This window comes from Rhizophagus irregularis, chromosome 28 (genome assembly GCF_026210795.1).
Source record: "Rhizophagus irregularis chromosome 28, complete sequence".
NCBI lineage: Eukaryota > Fungi > Glomeromycota > Glomeromycetes > Glomerales > Glomeraceae > Rhizophagus > Rhizophagus irregularis.
This window is the reverse complement of record NC_089456.1, coordinates 161,085-183,621: the sequence shown is the minus strand read 5'-3', so window position 1 is coordinate 183,621 and position 22,537 is coordinate 161,085. Positions and strand designations below refer to the sequence as shown.

At 24.8% G+C, this 22,537-nt stretch overlaps 7 protein-coding genes across 9 annotated transcripts; 3 read left to right on the top strand and 4 right to left on the bottom strand.

Annotated features, from left to right (window-relative positions):
* Positions 1-569: 569 nt before the first annotated feature.
* OCT59_018698 (uncharacterized protein) lies at positions 570-3,244 on the top strand (the record flags this gene model as incomplete). Its single annotated transcript, XM_025314396.2, has 2 exons — positions 570-860; positions 1,012-3,244. 2 exons carry the CDS (start codon positions 570-572, stop codon positions 3,055-3,057), a joined length of 2,337 nt encoding a protein of 778 aa, XP_025185221.2. The 3' UTR covers positions 3,058-3,244.
* Positions 3,191-4,362, bottom strand: OCT59_018697 (uncharacterized protein). The gene is made up of 5 exons (XM_025314398.2): positions 4,295-4,362; positions 4,116-4,211; positions 3,904-4,033; positions 3,456-3,824; positions 3,191-3,380 (listed from the first exon to the last, which is right to left on the bottom strand). The coding sequence occupies exons 1-5, from the start codon at positions 4,324-4,326 to the stop codon at positions 3,255-3,257; spliced, it is 753 nt and encodes a 250-aa protein (XP_025185223.1). The 5' UTR covers positions 4,327-4,362; the 3' UTR covers positions 3,191-3,254.
* Positions 4,363-4,754: 392 nt separating this feature from the next.
* On the bottom strand, positions 4,755-6,060 carry OCT59_018696 (uncharacterized protein; the record flags this gene model as incomplete). Its single annotated transcript, XM_025308805.2, has 5 exons — positions 4,755-5,290; positions 5,364-5,444; positions 5,515-5,660; positions 5,724-5,880; positions 5,955-6,060. The coding sequence occupies 5 exons, from the start codon at positions 6,058-6,060 to the stop codon at positions 4,755-4,757; spliced, it is 1,026 nt and encodes a 341-aa protein (XP_025185225.2).
* Positions 6,061-6,198: 138 nt separating this feature from the next.
* On the bottom strand, positions 6,199-7,692 carry OCT59_018695 (uncharacterized protein). 2 transcript variants are annotated; one of them, XM_066135563.1, is made up of 3 exons: positions 7,233-7,692; positions 7,017-7,117; positions 6,199-6,864 (listed from the first exon to the last, which is right to left on the bottom strand). In XM_066135563.1, the coding sequence occupies exons 2-3, from the start codon at positions 7,108-7,110 to the stop codon at positions 6,329-6,331; spliced, it is 630 nt and encodes a 209-aa protein (XP_066004840.1). In that variant the 5' UTR covers positions 7,111-7,117; positions 7,233-7,692; the 3' UTR covers positions 6,199-6,328. The 2 variants fall into 2 exon arrangements, with proteins under 2 accessions (XP_066004840.1, XP_066004841.1); XM_066135564.1 differs by having other exon boundaries at positions 7,017-7,119; positions 7,233-7,327.
* A 985-nt stretch (positions 7,693-8,677) lies between these two features.
* On the bottom strand, positions 8,678-9,995 carry OCT59_018694 (uncharacterized protein). The gene is made up of 5 exons (XM_025314400.2): positions 9,859-9,995; positions 9,731-9,769; positions 9,555-9,656; positions 9,393-9,469; positions 8,678-9,313 (listed from the first exon to the last, which is right to left on the bottom strand). Exons 1-5 carry the CDS (start codon positions 9,940-9,942, stop codon positions 8,998-9,000), a joined length of 618 nt encoding a protein of 205 aa, XP_025185227.2. The 5' UTR covers positions 9,943-9,995; the 3' UTR covers positions 8,678-8,997.
* Positions 9,996-10,098: 103 nt separating this feature from the next.
* On the top strand, positions 10,099-11,308 carry OCT59_018693 (uncharacterized protein). 2 transcript variants are annotated; one of them, XM_066135562.1, is made up of 3 exons: positions 10,099-10,195; positions 10,275-10,364; positions 10,444-11,308. In XM_066135562.1, the coding sequence occupies exon 3, from the start codon at positions 10,452-10,454 to the stop codon at positions 10,998-11,000; it is 549 nt and encodes a 182-aa protein (XP_066004839.1). In that variant the 5' UTR covers positions 10,099-10,195; positions 10,275-10,364; positions 10,444-10,451; the 3' UTR covers positions 11,001-11,308. The 2 variants fall into 2 exon arrangements, with proteins under 2 accessions (XP_066004839.1, XP_025185228.1); XM_025314401.2 differs by having other exon boundaries at positions 10,256-10,364; positions 10,444-11,224.
* Positions 11,309-19,996: 8,688 nt separating this feature from the next.
* OCT59_018692 (uncharacterized protein) lies at positions 19,997-22,001 on the top strand (the record flags this gene model as incomplete). The annotated part of the gene is made up of 6 exons (XM_066135561.1): positions 19,997-20,152; positions 20,241-20,705; positions 20,793-21,663; positions 21,736-21,762; positions 21,851-21,886; positions 21,958-22,001. The coding sequence occupies exons 1-6, from the start codon at positions 20,102-20,104 to the stop codon at positions 21,999-22,001; spliced, it is 1,494 nt and encodes a 497-aa protein (XP_066004838.1). The 5' UTR covers positions 19,997-20,101.
* Between the last annotated feature and the right edge of the window lie 536 nt (positions 22,002-22,537).

The following is a 22,537-nucleotide window of genomic DNA, read 5'->3' as shown; positions in this document are numbered from 1 at the left end:
AAAAATTTAAAGTACATATTATATAACCAGGTGGTATGAGTTTGTTATGAGTATATTATGAATGTATTATGATTGTGAACTTATTTGGTATTATTCTCGTCTCTTCCGGTTATAAGGATTAAAGTTAATCGTGTTTTATTGCCCGATTTGTATTCCGCAGTATTTTTATCAATAAAAGTTCATTGTTTTCAAAAAAATTTTGTTGTTGCACGTGGAGATACGTTTTTTAATGTTGTGGAATAACCTATCAAACAATAGATTATTAATCCCAATTATTCGGTTACCAATCAGACACCGAAAAAGCCCAAATCCTCTTCGGTATGTGATCATGTGGCCGTCGGTATTAATTTTAGTATAAATATCACCTTGAACTGTCATGCCAATACCTATTACGGTACGGTTTTTTTTTCTTCTACCATTTCTACCACATAAATTATTTTGCTACGGCTTCCCCCCTTACATATTTAACAATAGTTGGGAATTTTAATAGAAAAACCTATTATATATAATATTTATTTATATATATATCTTTTTTTTTTTTCATAATAAAAAAAAAATTTTATATTATTATGGAGTCACTAAACGAAAATTCAAAAAATGGTAAAAAAGTAAAAATTAAAAAAGTTTTTAAAGAAACTTATGCTTTATTAAAAGTTGGTGGAGGAAACAAAAAAAAGGAGAAAAATGTTACAAAACCTAACTTGAAAGCTTATTTAGAAGTAGGTTTAGAGAAATTATCTGGAACTTCAACTAAACACAATAAACAAAAAATAACGATTAAGGAAAACATGCAGCAAATCAATAATTCATGTTTAGAAGAACAACAGCCCACCATTAATCTATTACCCAAATTTAATAAGGTTAATTTTGTGGCTGCCGTAGGCCAAAAAAATTTTTTTTAACAATACTTTCTTTATTCTGTATTATCTCTATAAAGCAAACAATGGACATTATTAAATAAAATTCCTTTTTTTTTCTATTTTATAATAATACATATTTATTTTTAATTAGGTTCCACAAATAAATCATAATAATGTTGGCACAAACGAAACACTTGAACAAGTACAAGAGATGCATCAATTCATTAATCGATTACAAGGAATTTTGGAACAAGATATTGAAGACTCTTTTAGTCCTACTAATACTAATAACCTATTGTTCGTTCATAATTATTTATTACAATTAGAATTATCAAGAGACAACACTATGCAAGAAGCTTGTACTGCATCTCAAGATATTATTAATATTTTACGGAGTTATTTCATCCGATTGGACAAATTTTCTAATTATTTCACAAATTATCTTTGGAATTTATCAAAAATTTTAATGCCTTTAGCTAAAAATGGTCAAGCATCAACTATAATCTCTTCTATAGCCAAAATTATTGAGATAGAAGAAGCTGCTGATGAAAGAGCTATTAATCAAAATCAACTCGATTCAAAAAAAAGTTTTCGTGTTATAAAATCTTATAGAATTAATTTTTTTTATCAACTTGATAATTCTATTATTAATTTATTTAATGAAAAATTTAAAAATCATGGAAATTCTTTATTACAATTATTAGATAATTTGGATTTCGTATTTGATGATTTAATATTAGTAAAAGATGAAATTGATCCGGTATTTCCTTCAAATTATAATATACTTACATTCTATGTATTGGCGTATCATCGGAATGTTTATAAATGTATTGAATCAATTTTACAAAATGATCCTGATACAGAAACAATTTTAAGGCTAATTGGATGGGTACGACACTATTATACATTTATGGAAAAAAATTTGTATTTTTATGAAGATTTAATGGAACCAAATTTGTTGAATGGAAAAGAACAATCATTGATTGATGATTATCTTAATTTAGTACGTATTAAATTTCATGAATGGAAAACAAATTTAATAGAAAGTGATATTAAAGAATTTACACAACGTCAAAATAGTCCGGAATTTGATTCTGATAATTTTGCAAAATTACCTGGAGCTCCTATTTTGATTAGTATGGTAAGACAACAAATAGATGTGGCAATGAAACCTGCAAGTTATCAGTTATTAATTGATGTAGTAAATGAATGTTGTATTATGATGTCTGAAATTCAGCAAACTTGGATTAACTTATTAGAGTCTGAATTACAAAGATATTTGAATAATCAAGAAGAATGTGCTGATGAAATTATTATATATATTGTTGCATTAGCCAACGATCAACTTGGTTATACTGATTTTATTGGTGGACTTTTAAATCAATTTACATCATCATTACCTGAGGAACATATTAAGAATATTAATAATTTATTTAATAATTTAACGAATGGTTTTTTTAATGTTGCAACAAATTCTATCAATACTATCTTAGATATTATCTTTAATGATCTAAAAAGTCCATTTAAGGAACTGCATACTGCAAAATGGTACAAAGTGGATACAATGGAAGTTATTGTTTTAACTCTTAAAGATTATACAGATGAGTGTAATTTACATTTGAAATCTTACAATTTTTATAAATTAATGATCAATATGCTCAATCGGTTTGTAATAGCATATTTAGAATCAATGCGTAATAAAGCTGTTACATTTAGAATGCCGCATTGTATTGATAAGATGAGAAAAGATATTCATTCAATTTCACAATTCTTTGGTCAATATATTGGTGCACAAGAATTAACTTCCCGATTAGATGTAATTAATAAATTACATGATTTTCTGGGTACTTCAAAAGAATCAGTTCATTTGGGTTATTATTCAATTCGGAAATCTTACGGTGATGTTCCGAGAAAATATTTAAAATATATTTTATCAAAAAGAAATGATTTCGACCCTATAACGATGATGAAAATCAATAAAATACTTAAAGATAAAGCTGCCGAAGCTGGTGAATATAATGGCGAAAGGACTGTATTTAGCGAAATAGTTATTAAAGATTTAGAGAAACAGAAACCCGAATTAATGAAAGATGTTCGAGAAGCATTTCATAATATGCAAAATATTAGCTTGCGTAAAGGAAAAAAAAAGAATTATCTATCGACCATTAATAATATATTTCACAATAGAAATAAGTAATTTCAACATTTGCATTTATGTAGAAAACATTTTATTCATCATATTCATTTGTTGCAATCTTCATTAATTTCATCGCATTATTATATACAAAATAACACAAAAAACAATATTTATGATTTGTAATTTATAATTTGTAATTAATAAAACATTAATTTAATAATAAATTTATTGATTTTTTTATTATGTATTTAATTTTATTAAAATTTAATATCTCCTTCGCTAGTGTCATTTAAAGATAACAATTCTAATTGACCTTTTCCATTCGTATTTGATTGTAATATATCATTGATTTTTCTAAACTGTCCAGGATCAATCGTGCATATCTAATAAGAAATATATAAATATTAATAATACATACATTATTAAAAATAATTCAATATCAAAATCGTTATACTTGCCAATTCATATTCGTCATTATAACTTTCATCTTCAATATTAGAAATCATAGGAACCAATTTTTCTTTAACTTTCTTTTCTTTAATTGGAGCAGTAATTCTTAAGCGCATTTGTGCACGAGCAATAGGAATAATTTTCTTTTCTTGAAGCTGCTTAATAACTTCTAACACTTGTGATTTCGTATTACGATTTACATTTACCGAAAGATGCAATTCGGTCATTGCTTTTTCAATCATCGTAACAGTGTATGGTCTCTTGGTTTCAGGATTAACACATTTTTCTGCAACCATAGTAGCAATTTCACGATAAATATTATCAATTTGATGTGTTCTTTCTTTCTCGCTAACTTGTAATTCTCCTTTCTTTAAAATCTATTCAATAAATTTTATTGTAAAAAGGGGGGAAATGAGAATATGAATAAAATACAAATTATTTAATTATTATCTTTACCTCCTTAATAATTTGATCCAAATCGTCCGTTTTGAAACATTTCTGTAGATTATCCTTTGGAGCTACTTCTCCTTTAGACACATTCGTAAATACGTTATTGATCTGAATAACATTATCTAAATCTGTTTCCCTATCAAATTATAATAATACTAAGATAAAGGAAAAAAAAATATAATATAAAATTAAAAAATTAAATTACTTATGAAACTTACACTCCGTTCCTATATTCTAGTACTTTATTTTTATAACAAGCAATTTCAAAACGCTTGCCTCCTTTTCTTAAACGAACTATAGATACGTTTGTAAGTCTTTATAACAGATTTTTTAATACAAGGTTAGACCAAGAATGCAAAAGATAAAATAAATTAATAAGGGAAAAATATATATATACTTTATTTGATTGCTAGGTTGGTTAATAGGCATCTTTATAAAGTTTTTTCTTTTTTATAGTTATAAAGTAAGTTATAAAGTAAAGGGTTTATTTATATATTTATATTCTTCAGACCCGGAGAATGATTTACTGCGGTCAAAGAATGCTGCGGGACAAATTTTTACAATTTTAACAATTTTATTATATTTTTATTGATGTTCTTTATTTATATACTACATGAAAAAAAACTACGTCTACATGTAATAAAATTATCAAGAATAAAAACAAGCAAAATAAGCAGTAAATAAAATAAAGGGAACAAAAAGAAGCAACTATATTTTGCCAAAATTTATATGATTTCCGCGTCACGTATCCTTTAAGTCTGGTTCTAGTAACAAATTGTAATCAGTAAAAAAATTTTTTTTTTCTTTTTTTTTTGATTTAATATACCTTAAAATGAAAAATTCACTTCGACTTATTATTATTTTTTTCTGTTTTTCTTTGATTTATGGCCGTCATTATCAGCCAAATTATTTTCAACGTCGTCAACAAAATTCCAGAGAGTTTTATAAACCGTCTGATTGAATCTAATATCAGCATGATGATTCCTAACATACTCTTTCATTTGCAAAAGAGTGTCTTGATACCAAGCTAGTTCCAAATTAGAAAATTTGTCGAGAATATAGCAAAAAAATACAAATTCGATTGGAGAAACTCGATGGTCTCTAGTAAAGATTTCTTCTTCAACCTGAATTAAAATGTCCAATGATGCAAAGACTTGGTCGGCTTCTTGTTTAAGTTCTCGAGGTACGGAACGTTCGTCTTGTAAATATTTGGTAATAACACCAGAAGTCGCGTTATACTTTGTTGGATTAAGTTCAATCATGTGAAGAGCTTGTACAATCAGTTGAAATGGTTTGGCACGTTTACTATCTATAATCTTGTTTATAGATGGATATTTTTCAAGAATACTTTTAGCAAATTCAGCAATTGGGGACGTGACCGCATGTAATTTTTCTTAGAAAGAGAATAAAAAATTAGGAAACATAGTATGATAGTAATATATATATATACGTCTATTATTTCATACCTGCCACCGTCAATGGCATTCCAAGCTGCACGCGACTAAAGATTTCCTGTTCCCGTTGAATATTCAGATTATAGTATTCAACTAAAATGAAATAAAATTATGTTAATTTGACAAATACCATAATATAATACTATACTTGTCTGATACATACTACAAACTATCTCAAAATTATCAAACTCATCTTTTTCTCCAATTGACAATGTATTTGGAAAATATTGACCTCCAACTTTCTTATAGTAGATCTTTTTCATTCTTCCCTCAATTTTACGGGAGTATGGAATTTCGTTGTTCATAAATCTAAATGAAAGATTGTGAAAATTAATTTGCAACCATCATAACGAATTGGTTGGTTATTATTACCTTTGAATTGAAGTCAATCTTTGTTTTCCATCAATACAAATACGTAACCATCTATTTTCATCTAGTTTCTTACAAGAGAATAAAATAGGTGGAATGTAATAATTTTTGAATATCGAATCAATTAAAAGGCATTGTTTAGTAGAATTCCATACAACATCTAAAAAAAAAGAAAATATAATATTAGCGTGAAAAAATTGAAAGAGTCAATTAATTATTTATAATATTATATACCACGTTGAAATTCTGGGTTAATATCGATTAACCCTTTCTCCATCCAATCGTACAATTTTTTCAGAGTATGGTTAACGTTTCTTGGTTTTGATAAAGTTTCACTCATCTTTGATGATTTATACGGTAGATAGAAAAAGCAAGATAGAAAAAGCAAGATAGAAAAAGCAAAATAGGATAAAAAATTTGAAAACTTTTTTTTCTACATTTTAAACAAAAAAATAAACTTTAAAAAACTTTTTTTTTTTTATCTTATTAATTACATTATTTTATTTTGTAATGAGCTATTTTTCTAGACTAAACTTCCATAAGATTTTTAATATAAATATGAATAATATTTATAATATTTACATTCTAAAAATTATTCATTTGATAATTCACGTTAAGATTATTGATATAAAACTACCTAGAAGTAATAAATATCCCGGATCGATAATTTTTGATCTATTTGCAATATTAACAAAAAATGAATGTGTTTCAGTTGGATCAATATATGGAGTAGATTTGGTTGGACTAGAAGAAGGTGAATTATTTGTATTACTAGGGTTATCATCTATAGGAGGGGGAATGGTAAGAATAGGTTTACTAGCATTTTGATCGAATGAAATACTAGCAGTAAATTTTGTAATATTTGAATTTGGATTCATAATTGCTAAACATAGAATATCTTGTATAGAAAGAGGAGGATTAGTTGATTTACTACATTCTTTTACAGGCTCAACATTACAAGATAATTCCTCTCTAAATAATACGATGGGTCTACTTGGATCAACTAACGCTCGTATATTTGTATAATTTGCTACCATTGTAAGTAATCCAACTGTATTAAATTGTTTTGGATGATTTCCAATTACATTTGTACCAAATCCTGGTGTTGGATCTTGTGATGTTTCTACCATTCTCATCGAATAATCTATGTTAAATTATCGTGCAAATAAAAGTAGAAAATTTTAGTTTTTTTGGTGATATTTGAGGACTTTGAAATTTTATGTTCCCAGTTTGGTTACTCGATTTTATCACTTACAACAATTTTTTTTCTCATTCAAAAAAAAAATTTTTGCTTACCGATAAAATTTGTAGCACCTTTACTACAAATATACCAAGTCTGTCCCTCAGGAATCGATCCAATACCACTACTCGTATCTTGAGAATACACCATCGAAACTCTCTAAGAAAATATTTTATTTTATTTTATTTTTTTTATTTTTTTTTAAGAAATTCGAAGCGTAATAATTTGTCGAGAAAATTTTTTTAAAGTGCGTGCGCTCAAAAAAAACATACCTCTATTATCATTAAACTGAAAATTAAAAGTAACATCGTAAATTTAAACATTGTCTTAGCTGCGCCACTTTATTTACACAGACGAGAGAATATTTATATTGCATTTAAAAAAAAGACCACTTTATATAGTTTTTATTAACGGAAAAAGGGGCTTGGCAAACAATAGTATTTTGTTACACTTTTATAATTATTTAAATATTTCCGAAAAAGCAGTTGTGGCAATGAAATAATGAAATCTTATCGATCTTGGAAAAATTACAATGAGATTCCTTTGTTTCCCTTTTTTTCACAGCCTTCCCAATTTCCCAACCCGCTAATAATTCTAAATAAAAAAATTTCCGAAGAAATTTTTTTTTTTCAAAAAATTTACATATCCCACTGCACCGAGACACCCACACGGAAACCTTTAGTAAAAGGCGAAAGGTTTATACGATCTGCAGGTATCTCGTGGGAAGAAGATAAGGTTTTATAATTTGAAATTTGGGTCCATTTTATAAACATTTCATAAAATATGGGATTTCCAATGACGTACTCACAATACTACGTCACTTGACCAAAATTTGATTGGTTAAATCTAGTGAGTCATTTTAGTTGATAAATTTAATACTACCCGCAGTTAGCCATAACAGAGATTTGTAATTTGTATTAAATCTAATAGAGGTATATATTTTTCAATTCTTATGATTAATTGTGAAAGAATATGTGGTAAATAAAATTATAAATAAAATACTACTCCATTCATCTCAGTACAACAAACAAAGCCTTTAAAAAAGAATTAACGTCTATTTGACTTGTCGATGTATAATTTCTGCTATGGCTAAAACAATTGAAAGAAAAGTCTTTTATCTTTCCAACTAGCGAACCTCTACATTTAATGCGAGTCTGATTAGATATCAGAAAATTACCGCCACAATTTGTATAAGCCCAATTAATAGTATCGGTACTACTACAGTTAACTCCTAAACAAGGTATTCTTAAAGGTCGTTCGCACTTTCAGTAGAAGCACGAAACATTGGTCCATGAACGAGCCAAGTCCTCATAATTTATTTCGTAATCATAATTAGAAACTCTTCCAATGTTGATATTTCTTTAACTTCCCCTATAGGTTGTATGATATTTTTTAGCAAATTTTCTTTAATTCTACTAAAAGTAAGAATATAAAGAGTAGCAATCCATCTATTTTGACCTTAGTATATAGAACAACTATTTTTGACTGTTCTAGTTAGTCTGACCTATTTTTATAAAATACCGCATTGATAATTTGTTTTTTTCGTTTAATGTTACCTTTCTATATTTCAATTCATTCGCTATCATTGAAATTGAAATCTTCCTATTATAACCTGACGTTCTAATCGAAGCTAGTGATAAATTAGATGATGACGCGCAGACCAAATTGAGTTATGACTTTTCAATTCTACTCTCGCACAATTTCAGTATGATTAATTGAATTCACCATTAGAGAACTAGAACTTCTTAGCCTTTATTAGTCTTATCAATAGCTTTGCATGTAATGTAATGAATCAAATTAAAAGCTCAATGAACGAAAGCTTAATTGTTTTCATTTCTATATCCAATACATATAAGCATTCTTTGTATTTCATTGTTTTAGTGTCTGATTAATCGTCTCATGGATGATCATTCCATATAGTCTTAATCCGCCTGTAATTTATTTTTTTAAATTGCACTTATTCACATGAAAATAATATGATATTTATTTTTTTACACGTTGTATTTGGTCTTGTAATAAAAATATTGCAAATATCAATCAAATAACTTTTTTAGCTAACCATTCTTTCCATTGATCAAGAGTCCACCCAGAACTAATATCATTATCAATAATTCCGTCAAATAAAGAAGTTGGACTAACATGAATTCCTATTTGTCTTCCTAATTTAATATGCCATTTTAATTCATTCGTAATTTTATTACCTGCATTACGAGCTTCTTCCGATTTGATTGATACTGGTATATGAAGTAATAGAAGAAAATCACTTGATGATAATCCAATCTCACTAACATGACTAGCCAATGATTCATAAATTTGTGCTCGAGTCAAATTCTGTACAGATTCATCATAGTACCTAAAACATCAATAAAAAATAAATAATATTACCATATTATTATGATTTGGAAAAGTTTTTTTATATGAACTATGCATACTGTTTTTGAACGTCAAATAATTTGTCAGAGAAAACAAAAAATTTTGAAGGATCAAGCTTCTCGACAGCAATTGCGGCCTACTTGACAAAATGTACGATTTTTTTTTTAAAAAAAAGAATTATACAAAATATAAAATTTAAATCACTTAAGTAATCAAGTAACCTCATGAACTACAGTTGAAAAGGGATGCCAGGGCTGCACTTGTTGTCTAAAGATGAATTGCACTTTTCCAGAATAATTTTGATCAATAAAAGGTAGAACCTCCTAAGAAATAGTGATATATTAACAAATATAAATTTGCAAATTTATCAAAAGAATGGATTTATCGAGGTACTCACATTTCGAAGTCTCTTGTAAAGTTTAGCAGAAAATGGGCACTATATAGAAATCACAAAATAATTCTCATTAAAATTGAAATTCACATAAAATAATTCTAATAATTAAACAAATGGCAATGAACACGAACCACATAGTCTAAATAAACTTCTAAAATGTGTGGTGCGTTATTAGAACCCCAACGATGTCCTGCGAATTGAGGTGCGAGACTCATTTTTTTTTCACGACAAAATAATCTTATTGTAAAATGATGAATGTGAACTTTTTGATTTGCAAACATCTGTTCTCTAAATTTAGACCATATCAGACCTAAAATTCGTGTTACGAAGTAAGCTATATATAAAAGTACGATCATATGTTTTTTTGTTTCAGAACGAAAAATTTTTCTCCTTAATAATTAATATTACAATATGATAAATAATAATTTAGTGATTATATTCGTTTTGGCTTTTTTCTTAACGTTGCAAGTAAGTTTAAGCTGAATCAATATACATAAAAAAATGATTAATTAATTTAATTTATTGTAGAATATACCAACATTAAAAGCACAACAAGACGACGTATACAGTGGTTTAGGAGCTATACCATCAGCACAAACATGGTATATTTGTAGTAAACAAGAAACAAACTATATAAGTACGCAACAATTAACAATTGTTTGCAATATCAAATAAATCATAAATCATGGCTTTAATCGTCCTCCTTTTTTTATTAGATTATAAAATGAAGGTGGTGGAAACAGATCAAACACCAACACAAAATTTTGGTATAAATGTACAAGGAAATCATCCATTACAATATCCGGGTATATTAGGTTTGCTGACATATGCAACAAACTTCACAGGTATACAATTATTTATAGATCCGCAAGCAAAATTTTCAATATATTGGTCAGATTTATCGTGTTTTGATTTTCCTGCATTGGAGTGTAATAGAGTAAAAGATCCTCCTTTCGAAGCTAAAACAATTATTTGCTTAGGTATATCAAATCCTCAGAATACTGAACAAAAATTTACTTTATCAATTTCTTTTGTTTATGGAGTATTGCCTCTTCCACTTCCTACTGTATCTCCTAAACAAACTAATACTACTAGCAGTATTCCTTCTACAAGTAAATCTACTCCAACTAATGATATACCTGAAAATCCTCCTTTCTTTTATGCTACAAATAATGGATTTTCAAATGTTATGTCAAATATTAATATTATTAGATTATTGTTAATTATTGTTGTTGTTCTATTATCAACTATATTTATCATAAGCAATAATTAGCTATAAAAAATATTTATTTTAATATTACTAAAAAATAATAACTGCAAACTAATTTTAGCTGTATAAGATTATTAAAATCATTATTAGATAAAGATATTTAAAATCAATTTACTTAACAATATTTACTTCATCATTGCAGTATAAAAAAAAATTTTAAAAATAAGATTTATTTCAATATTTGATATATAATAATTTAAATAATTATAAAAACCAAGTTTTATGTAATTTATTTATTATAAACTGATTCAATTTATTTTATTTATTATATAAATTTAACTATATGTAAATTCTTATTTACCTTACATTGTTAAAAATCAAGTACTCTTTCATATTCATACATATCACAGATCAAAGATACTTAAGCATTTCAGGTATATCTCCTGTTTATACATGATTATTATGATAAAATACTGTTAGTTTATACTGTTTAAAATATCTACTACTATTTTACATTTCATTTTCAAAATATCTTTGACAATGATTTTCATTTTTATACCTTTAGATTTTTCCTGTTTTTCTAATAATTATCTAAAGTATAGTTAGATATACAAACTTTTTTATTAAATTTTGCAAGAATACTTTCATAAGCTAATATTTAACTCTATAGTTTATTTTATTTTTTCATATTCTATTAGTTACTGCAATTTTACTATAATATAATTTAAATCGCCATTATAAAATATTAAATATCCTAGTAGACCTTGAAATTAGCATAATATTTATACAATATATTTGATTTATATTAATTTACATGTTAATATGAAAGAGTAAAAAAAGTAATTGTATAATGCTTGACAATTATCCTTTTGTAATATATATTATATTGATGTTGCAATTCTAATCCTATAAAATTCATGTTAATATATATGATAATATGCATATTTATATTCACATCAAGTTGTAAAATAATGTCAAAAAAATTGAGCTTAATAATAAAGTTTATTGTTATTACAAGTATGTATTTATATTATATATTCACAAATACATTTATTTCGTGATATTTATTCATTAACCTTTTTTTTAATATGTAAAGAATTTTGATTGTAGATTTATCTTTGCTATTTAATTCTAAAGCTTATAAAAGTGATAAGAGTAGTTTAACAATATTTTTTCCTTTATATAATTGAGATTTTTTTATCCTGTACTAGGGATTGGAATCGATTCCCATTATTAGAATCAATTTTAAAATCGATTAAACATGATTAATCGTTTCGTAAATACCGATTTTTTTTATACTATTTATAATAAGGATATTTAAATACATATCACATGATTACAAAATTAACTGTGATTGACAAATAAATATCCTTTTTTGGAAACTTGTACAACCTTATGTGATAGCAACTTGAATTTTATTGGAAGATAAAATTTCCTTTTTAGAAAGTTTGTATTCCATCACGTGATTTGCAACCAGAATTATGAATTTGGCTAAAATTAAAGGATCCGCCCTTGTAAACTATTATAAACAAATAATAATTTACGGTCATTAATTAACGAAACTGCGCCACAATAAGTAGATTCGATTTTTATTCAAGATTTGATTTAAAATCGATTCTTATCAATTTTCAATAGTTTTAATTTTAATCGAATCTTTTCCAATCCCTATCCTATACTTTAATTTTATATTAATAAAGTAACCCTGATAGATAATTTTACATATATTCATATTTCTTGTAAAAGTAATTAGCATTACAAATTGTAACGCATACATATTTTTTTTATTTTTGAATAATAACATATTAAATATAAATATTACTATATTATACAAGTATGCAATCTGAAATAGATAGTTCCAGTAAAATTAATATATTAAAATAATACATTAATAAACTTAAAGTCAAGAATAATAAAATTAAGGTTGAAATATTAAACTTAAGGTTAGAATTGTAAAATTAGAAGATAAGCAATTATAAAATAAAATAATATTATCTGTATTTTGTAAAAAATCATGTATTAATTTGGCAAAATTTCAGTCAGAAGTCTCTGTCAAAACCATGTGATTTTTTTCTTATTAATTATTGGCCAGGTGTCATGTTCAGAGTTTTTTAGCAGACATTGATATGTAAATTTATTTTAATGGCCTATGGGTGAATTCTTGTATGCAAACTTTTTTGCACAAAATTATACCTAATAAAATATTTCATTCTAATTATAAATATATTATTAATAGATTATCTAAAAGTCTTATTAAGAGAACTTATCAGAGACTCTTACATAATTTTAAAAATCCTATTCCATTAGAATCTATTTCTGAGAAATCTGAATAAATTGAATTCTATTTAAGACATACATTAAAGGTTTATTCAAACTCATTAAATTAAAAATGTAAAACTATATTTCAGAAAAAATTATTGCATTCTCGAAGCTAGCCAGAATATAATATATTTCCAGCATTACTGGTTATATATATTGCAGAACTAATTATATCACTTGGCCAAAAGTGCTAATAAAGCATAATCATAAAGAATAAAATAATTGCCAGATTATGAATAAGCTTAAAAAGTTAAAGTACTATTTTAACATCTTCTTGATTATAATAGAAAAACTTTTGAAAAGTTCATGCGAGATATAAATCAAGAATATAATGAACAGGTTAATGCAAATAAAAAAATATACTATAAGATCAAAGATCTGAAGATGCAGGTGCAGAAGGTAGAAAAAGAGCTGGCATCTATAAAGTTAAATCTTACTTTTTAACTAAAGTATTTTTTTCTTTACATTTCTACCTAGCTTCTATCTCCTTTTGCAGATTTAATGAAGTGTCAAACCTTAGCCGAATTGCAAGAAAATTATCTTTAGATTTATTTAAATCAAATACAATGAATTCACCTTTTTGAAGATAGCTATTAATGACCATTGATGCATTTTTATATCATCAGTATAATAACTAACTATTTGGGACATATTTTTAGCATAATAGGAGAAGATAATATTCTTTATATCAGATCTTTTACTGCATATAGTTTTTTGGATCTAACAAGAAATAGAGGTTACATACTAGGATCCCGAATAATATATATATATATCAGATTTAAAAAATTCAAAATTTACTAATGTCAATAAGCAAATATTTTTCATGCTCGCTAAACAAACTTTTATCTAACCTATAAATTTTTTACATTGTTAAACAACTTATTTTATGACATATATATATTTATATATAATTTTTTTTATAAAATATGTATATAAAAAAAAACTAAAAAAATAAAATAATATATAAATAAAGCTATTATTATTTTTTTGTAATATTACAACTTATAAATGTTTCTTATTAATATTTTCGTATATCTGTTCTGTGACTTCAGAGCATAATTTAGACTATTTAGTTAAAGGAAATATTTAAAATCTTCTTAAGTAATATTATTCATCAGGTTCGAATCTATTTATATATATATTTTTATCATAATTGAATAGATATTTATGGATTTATTCATGTTTTTTGTAACATCACCAATACATGGAATTTTTATTTTTAAAATTTACTGTAAAATTTATCAAAAAAATATTTTTAAAAAATTTTCTAAGTAAAAATGAAATAACTTTTATTGATTATTACAAAAATTATAGTGTAAAATTATAAAAAAATAGAAAACTACTTATTTCTCCCTTCACATCCACCCATTGCTATTATTTTAATTATATATTTTTTAAATATTACACAAACGCATATATTATTTATATTTTAAATATTATATGGACGCGTATTTGTTTTATTAAAAATTCATTACACAATCACATCTAAAAATATTTTCTATATTACATATACAATTAACTTAATCTATACTTGTAGCTGAAACCTTCTAAAGGTATGGCTGAAACTGAAAGTCTAAAACACTAATCCAAAACCTTGGCTGAAATCTGAAACTTTGACCAAAACTTTATATAGGCTAAAACTATTTTTTATTATAGGCTTAAGGTCTGAAATCTTTTTTATTAATTTTATTATTTATTTATTTAATTTTTATAATTATTATATTATTAATGAACTAAATTATTAGGAATATTTGGGATTGCTATATACGTATTCATACGTACTTATATATATAGATTATGAAAATTAGTGGCCAGAATTATTGTGGTATGACATATGAAAATTGAAGAAATTTTGAAATAAAAGGGTTCAGACTTCAGATTTTCAGACGCATAGTTTTAAGCACTTTTAATCATAGTTTTAGCTATATAAAAGGTTTCAGACATGATTTTGGATTTCGGCTAGGGTTTCAGTTTCAGAAACAAGGTTTATAAATTGAGATTGGCTGAAAGTCTAAAATTAAAACTTAGCTGAAACTGAAGGGGTTTCGGCTACAAGTATAACTTAATCTTTATATTAAAAATAGTAAATTTTTTTTTATATAAACATGTTTATAACTTTGTTTACATATTTTATTAGATTTTTTTAATGTAAAAAATGTAAAATATATATTATATTATATATATATTAAAAAAATCTATCCTGCTACGCAAATATATATCTGATTAATAATTTAATACTCTGCTATGTATAATTATATCTGACTATTTTAAAAATATGTTATTAAATAAGCAATAATAAATTTTACATAGGAAAAATTTTTACATTTATATATATTGTTCGGGATTCTGTCTTCATAATACCAAACGTATTTTAAAACAATTTGATTCTCTTCATATAATAATTCTTTCTTGAGTTAATCTTGTACTTGCTGTTTAATAAAGTTATTAGAATTGCCTCTATGAAAAAACTTATTAAATTTTTCATGTTGTTCACCTTGCATTTCAATTACAAAACTATATTCTGAATAATATATATCAAATTCTAATCCTTTAGGGCGTTCAGGAATTTTCAAGAAATCTGGTTTGCGATTTTCAGATGGTGAACCAAAATACTTTATTACAATTTCTCAACATAATAGTTTATATTTATATTTATAACAAAATGGACACCAAATACCACTTTTCATATTACCAAAAGATGCTTTCTATAAATGGCCTTCTTTGCAATATCATAATAATGGCTGTTGATTATTTTTATATTTGGTTGAAAGTATATATGAAGTCGAAATTAAAGCCCAAAAGTAGAAATATTTTAACTTGGGAAGGTCAAAAGTCGAAATTAAAGTCGAAATAGTCGAAATTACATCATAGTCATATGATTTTTATAATTATAATTTAATATAAAATTTTAAATGTGAATAACTCCGTCAATATTGATGCTACAGATATGAAATACATATCATTGGTATCCTCTCGATGAGCTGAATCCAACCGCGTAAAGATCATAAAAATCGAATCACTGGATGCGGAGTTCGTTAACTTTGAATTTTAAAATTATTATTTACTATAAAAATTATAAGACTATTAATACCAAATTTTAAACGTGAATAACTCCGTCAATATTGATGTTACAAATATGAAATACATATCATAGGAATCCTCTCGATGAGCTGAATCCAACCGTGTAAAGATCATAAAGATCGAATCACTGAATGCGAAGTTCGTTAACTTTGAATTTTAATATTATTGTTTACTATAAAATCATATGACTATGACGTAATTTCGACCATTTTGACTTTTGGAGGGGCTCAAGTCGAAATCATTTCGACCATTTCAACCATTTTGGAGGTCAAAATTAACCAATTTCAGTTTCATGTATAGTTGAAAGGCATTATCCATGCCTAGTTAATGCAATTTACTTTGCATTCCTAAGAGTTAATTTCATGCTACCTACATAATATGAACACCAACTGTTTCCTTATTGAATACTATTGGGAATGGCTTTCCATCTATGATTATTTTTACAAATCCATTCTAGCTCGGTATGTAAATTATAGTATTGATCTGAAAGGCAATCTCCATTTTTTTTTTGTGCAAGTTTATGTATATTTTCAATTTTTTGATAATGATCAATATAAAATGAATACTATTGCTCTCTATTTTTAATGTGGTAAAGTGTGTTTTGCCATTGATGGTTAAATTAGCAATGCTGTATAAGCAGTTTATCTATGTTTTTATTTTATACTCAGTTAAAAGACATTTCTCTTCCTTAGATAATGCAATTTGCTTTACATTCTCAAGGATTAGTTTTGCAATGCCTGCATAATATAGGCAGAGAATTATATTTTATATAACAAAATTATTGTACAGAAAAAAATTAATTGTGAAATACCAATGGAATTAGTATATTATTCATGATATTAATTGTGATATTTGTTTAGTATAGATATGATAATAAATTGGCAGTATCTTCAGAAAGCTTTAAATCAAAATACAAATCTTTATACCTATGTTGCAATTTATGTTGAAATATAGGAAAAGATATATTTGTATATAATGAAATAAAAACTAATACAAGAGCTGCCAAAAGATACAAGATTAATGATTAAATAAATAATAAATAAAGTTGATAAATTACTTAAATTATTACTATATGATTATACAGCATTTTTCTATTATTTTATAATTGATTGTAATTATCATGTAACTTAATATATTTTTGTATATTGTTAAATTGCGCTTCTTCTCTAATCCCTCTAATTAAGTCTAATCTTATTATGTTAAATAATATATCAGATTTGTGTAGCTTAAAGTCAAAACTGATATTTAAAAGCACCTTTGATGTCTTAGGTAAACTTGTAGAGCAGGCAAAAATCCATTTATTTACTAATTTTGAAGTTTATATATACTATTAGTTAAAATGGCAATAATCACATGGTCTGGATTCAAACACCCCATGTTTAAATAGAAATTGCCTTTTAAATAATATTTATCAGTAATGCATGCAGAATATAATTATCTTTTTATAATTAACTATATATAAAAGAGTAAATTTACAACAATGGTATCATGTATTAAACAGATTTGTAATATATTATAGCAAAAAAAATTATTTCAGTTTAACTCTTTTTAACTAATTTATAATTGTGTTTTTTCTCTATTTTTAACTTTCACTGTTTCTGATTAAAATTTCAATTAATCTTGTTATCTTTACAAATGGTATAGCTTATTTTTAATTATGTATTTATTATTGTGCTAATTGTGCTAATTAATTGTGCTAATTAATTTCATATTTAAAAGATAAAATTGAAAAATCTTTCTATTAGTTTATTGTATATGTTTAATAGCAATCAATTTTAATTTATTGACCAATAAAAAACCTTTACCATACAAAAATAAGGATTTAAAAATTCTTAATTTTACTATATAATTAGAACCAAAATTATTATTCCGCAGATCCCATAAAAAAAATCCACCCTAACCAGTGGGTGGTAAATAGCAAATTTCTTATAATAATAATATTATCAGTTATTATTTGCCCAAAATCTAATAACAAATATTCTGGACTAGTATATTTACTTCATTATTATGAAATCCTACTTTAATTTTATTACCATTATATAATTTTTCATCTTTATAAACTATAAACTATTGGTATAATTTGATTTGATTTAATTATTTTATCAAGATTTGGTGTAAATAATATGAAATGTCTATAAATTTTAAAGAAAATAAATCTTACCATTCCGTACTTCACGTATTTTACTCGTTACAATTTAGATGTCTATCAAAATTATTAGTATAACGCGGCTGATTTATATACTTTACCAGTATTTATTAACATGAATACTTTACCATTTATGAATTTGTGGCAGATATTTTTACGATGGAATTTCAAAAAGGGATAAATTATTCGACTCTCGAAATTTCTAATAAATTATATTATAATTTATAATATGTGATGCAATTTACAAGTTATAAATAAGATGAATCGATAGTGTTTTATTATATGAACGCAAGATGAATAGGCTAGATCAATAAAGTTGAAAATTTATTGTTATACACTAATAATAAAAAATAGAGTAAACTTATTAAATTGGTTAAAGGAAAAAATCACGATTAAGGAAAATATTAATCATTTTTGTTATAAATTTGATCTGAGAATTTAATAAAGGTCATTTGTCGCGTTCATTTAAAATCATTTTTCACGTGTAATTTCATAATAACGTTCACACAACATAAGTGGAATTTAATATCGCCTAATTAAGTTTCATGATAAATATGCATCTTACTATTCCCTTTAATTATTTGGGTTCAAATGTTAGTTTTTAGCTCCTTAATTTGTCTTCTGATCGAACTTTCCATGACCTCGTCCTCCAGGAATATTGTGGCTTGCGGCGACTAACATTTGCCATAATTTAATTATATTTTCTTTACTATTTAGATTTGACGATAATAAAGGATTATTTTGTTAATTCAGAAAATGCACAGGGAACTTAAATACAAAAAGATGCATGTGTAATTTTACAACATTAGAATATTTCTCTTAATTATTATTAGTTTCGAATACATGTAATTTAATTATATGTTTCCTTTACTTTGAAAGTTGAAAATTTAATGGTTAGTAAATAGAAGTTTCATCTTTAAACAAAAAATGTTAATAAATCCATGTATGTACGTTATTTATAAGATAAAAGCTTTATAAAATTCAAACTGATACTTAAAATTTAAAGCTGTGTATAATAATCTTGTAACTGTCACGTCTATCATACAAAATATTAATTAATTGGTAATACGCTTATTCTCTTACAATTTCCAGATGACTTGGACGTACATTCGATCTTGGTAAAACCGTAAACAAATGACATATAAAAGGAGAATTTTTAACTAAAAAAATATTCCAGATAATGTTTGATTCAATTAATACAAATTATATGATTTATAATTTCAGAATATTAGATTTTCTTTTTTTTAAAAAAAAAACATTTGTTAATATTTTGTATTATAGAATGGATTTGTTAATATAAGAGCCATTTATTATTTGAATATAATTTTTACACTTTATTCGTTCTTTACCGAAAAAATAAGTTAGATTTTCGCATTTTAATTATTTACAAAATGTAGATCTCTTATGTCTGTCTTTTTATGATGATCTACGAATTTTCTTTGTCGTAATTTTTCTATACAATAGTAGTACAAACAGTAATACAAATAAAAGTACGCAATTTATTGAACTTCGTTCAATTAATAATTTTTTTCTTTTGCTTATAATAATTCTAGCGAGTAACGTAGTTATTTGTTTATATAACTAAAATTAAAATTATAATCCACAACTCAAATTAATTAATATGGATGAAAAGCCAACACATTTATGGAATTATGCTACTGATAAATATCGGGTAATAGCAATTTAATATTTTTAATAATTATAATTATTTTATTGAATTTTTGTAGTTAAAATATTAATAATTTTTTGTCTATTAAAAGGATTATGTTACAATTTCTACTAATGATTCAACTATTGATGTAGATGAAAGAGTAGTTTATATAGATGATTTAGAAAAAAGAAAACAAGCATATGGAATATGTGCAGAATGTAAAGAACCTGGCACAGGAGTCTTTTGGTGTCAACCTTGTAATGCTAAAAGATTTAAGGATAACTTTAAAAATTGGACTAGTGGAAATAAAGTTATTGATGAATTTATACAACAATCACAACTTAATGCTTTACATCATGATAATTGTCTTGAATGGATACCTTTTGAAAAATTTCAAAATATCACTTTTATTGCAGAAGGTGGTTTTGGTAAGGTTTATTCAGCAGAATGGTCTGATGGATATATTTACTATTGGAGTATTAGTAGTCAAGAATGGTATAGAATGTCTAGTAATAAATATGCATTAAAAAGTTTGAATAATTCTTCTGATATATGTTCAGATTTTTTAAATGAGGTAACTTAAACTTATTTTGTCTTTTAAATAAAGATTGTTCTTTGCATTTATTTATTAATAAAATTTTTCCTTTTTGATGATAATTAGATTAATTCTATTATTCATATTAATGATATTATTCAATGTTATGGAATTACTCAAGATCCAAATAGTAAAGAGTATATGATGGTTTTATTTTATTGTAAAAATGGAAATTTGAGAAATTATTTAAATGAATCAAATAATTATATTAATTATAAATCAAAAATTAATCAATTACAAAAAATTGCAAAAGGACTTTTAGATATTCATTATGCTGATAAAGTTCACAAAGATTTTCATTCAGGTAATATATTATTTAATATACTTACTCCATTTATAAGTGATTTAGGAATGTGTCAACCAGCAAATTTAAAGCAAACAAATAAAGAAGAAGGAATTTATGGAGTATTACCATATGTGGCACCAGAAGTTTTACGTGGATATCAATATACAAAAGCAGCAGATATTTACTCATTTGGAATAATAATGAACGAATTTCTTTCTGAAGAAATTCCTTTTGATGATATTCCTCATGATGGTTTTTTAGCTATTAAAATTTGTAAAGGATTTAGACCAACAATTTCTAAAAACATACCAAAGTTACTCGTAGATTTGATAATAAAATGTTGGGATGCTGAAATAAAAAATAGACCAACTGCTAAAGAATTACATCAACTATTAAAGAAATGGGATGATGAAATTAAATATATTGAAAATAGTGAAGAAGGTATCAATAGTCAAAATAGTGAAATATATTTTCAAATAAAAGAATGTGATAAAATTAGAGAAGAAAAATTCAAGAACAGGTCAAATGAAAATAAACCCAAAAGCTTCAAAACACATCCACAAGCAATTTATACTAGTAGACTTTTAAATTTTAAAGATCTTCCAAAATCAGAAAATTCTTTAGATTTATCATCTTTTCAATTCAGTTCAGGTAATTAAATTTTTTTTTGCTTTATTATATAATCTATTTTACATTATTAATGTTATTTTATTTTTTTAATAGATACTAATTATACTGCTGCAATTCCAAGTAAGTATTTTCTTAATTATTATTATAATATAATTATTTTATTTTTACATTTGTTAACATTTAAATACTGTGAATATATAATTTACAGTTTCAGAATGCTTAGATCTTCAATTAAGTGAATTAGGTAAGTTATTATTTATTTGTAATTTTACTAATATTTCCTTTCTAATTTATCTAATCTATTTTTTTTTATAGAACTAAATGAAATTTGTCAAGATAGTGAACATAATATTGAATGAAGTTTATTTTATATGAAAATTAGAGTCAAATAGTTTAAATTACTAGTTTGCATGTTAAAGTTAATTTCACTTCTATTTTTTATACTTTATAAATTTTTATCTTAGTTTTTTTATTTACATAGTATATTATATAGTATATATAGATTATTGGATTTTATATTTATGAATATTTTATATAAATAAAGAATTTAAATTTTTTATTATACTTATTTGGTGATTATTATTTGATCATTTGAATATAAAACTGTGATATATTTGCAACTGCCAATATTCTGCTTGATGTATTTATAAAATCATATTAATTATTACTTTTGAATATTTTGCATAAGAATATTAATAAACAGAAACAGGAGGGGAAGTTTTTAGGAAAAAAAAGCAACTTTAAAGAATAAAAAAAGCTTCAATACTAGTAGTAACAAATTTATTATTCTTGCTAAAATTCGGTACTGTTAAGATTACTGGTTAACTGATGGGATATCTGAACCAAATAGCAATTTGAAATATTAGAGTTTTTACTATCTTGCTCATATATTATT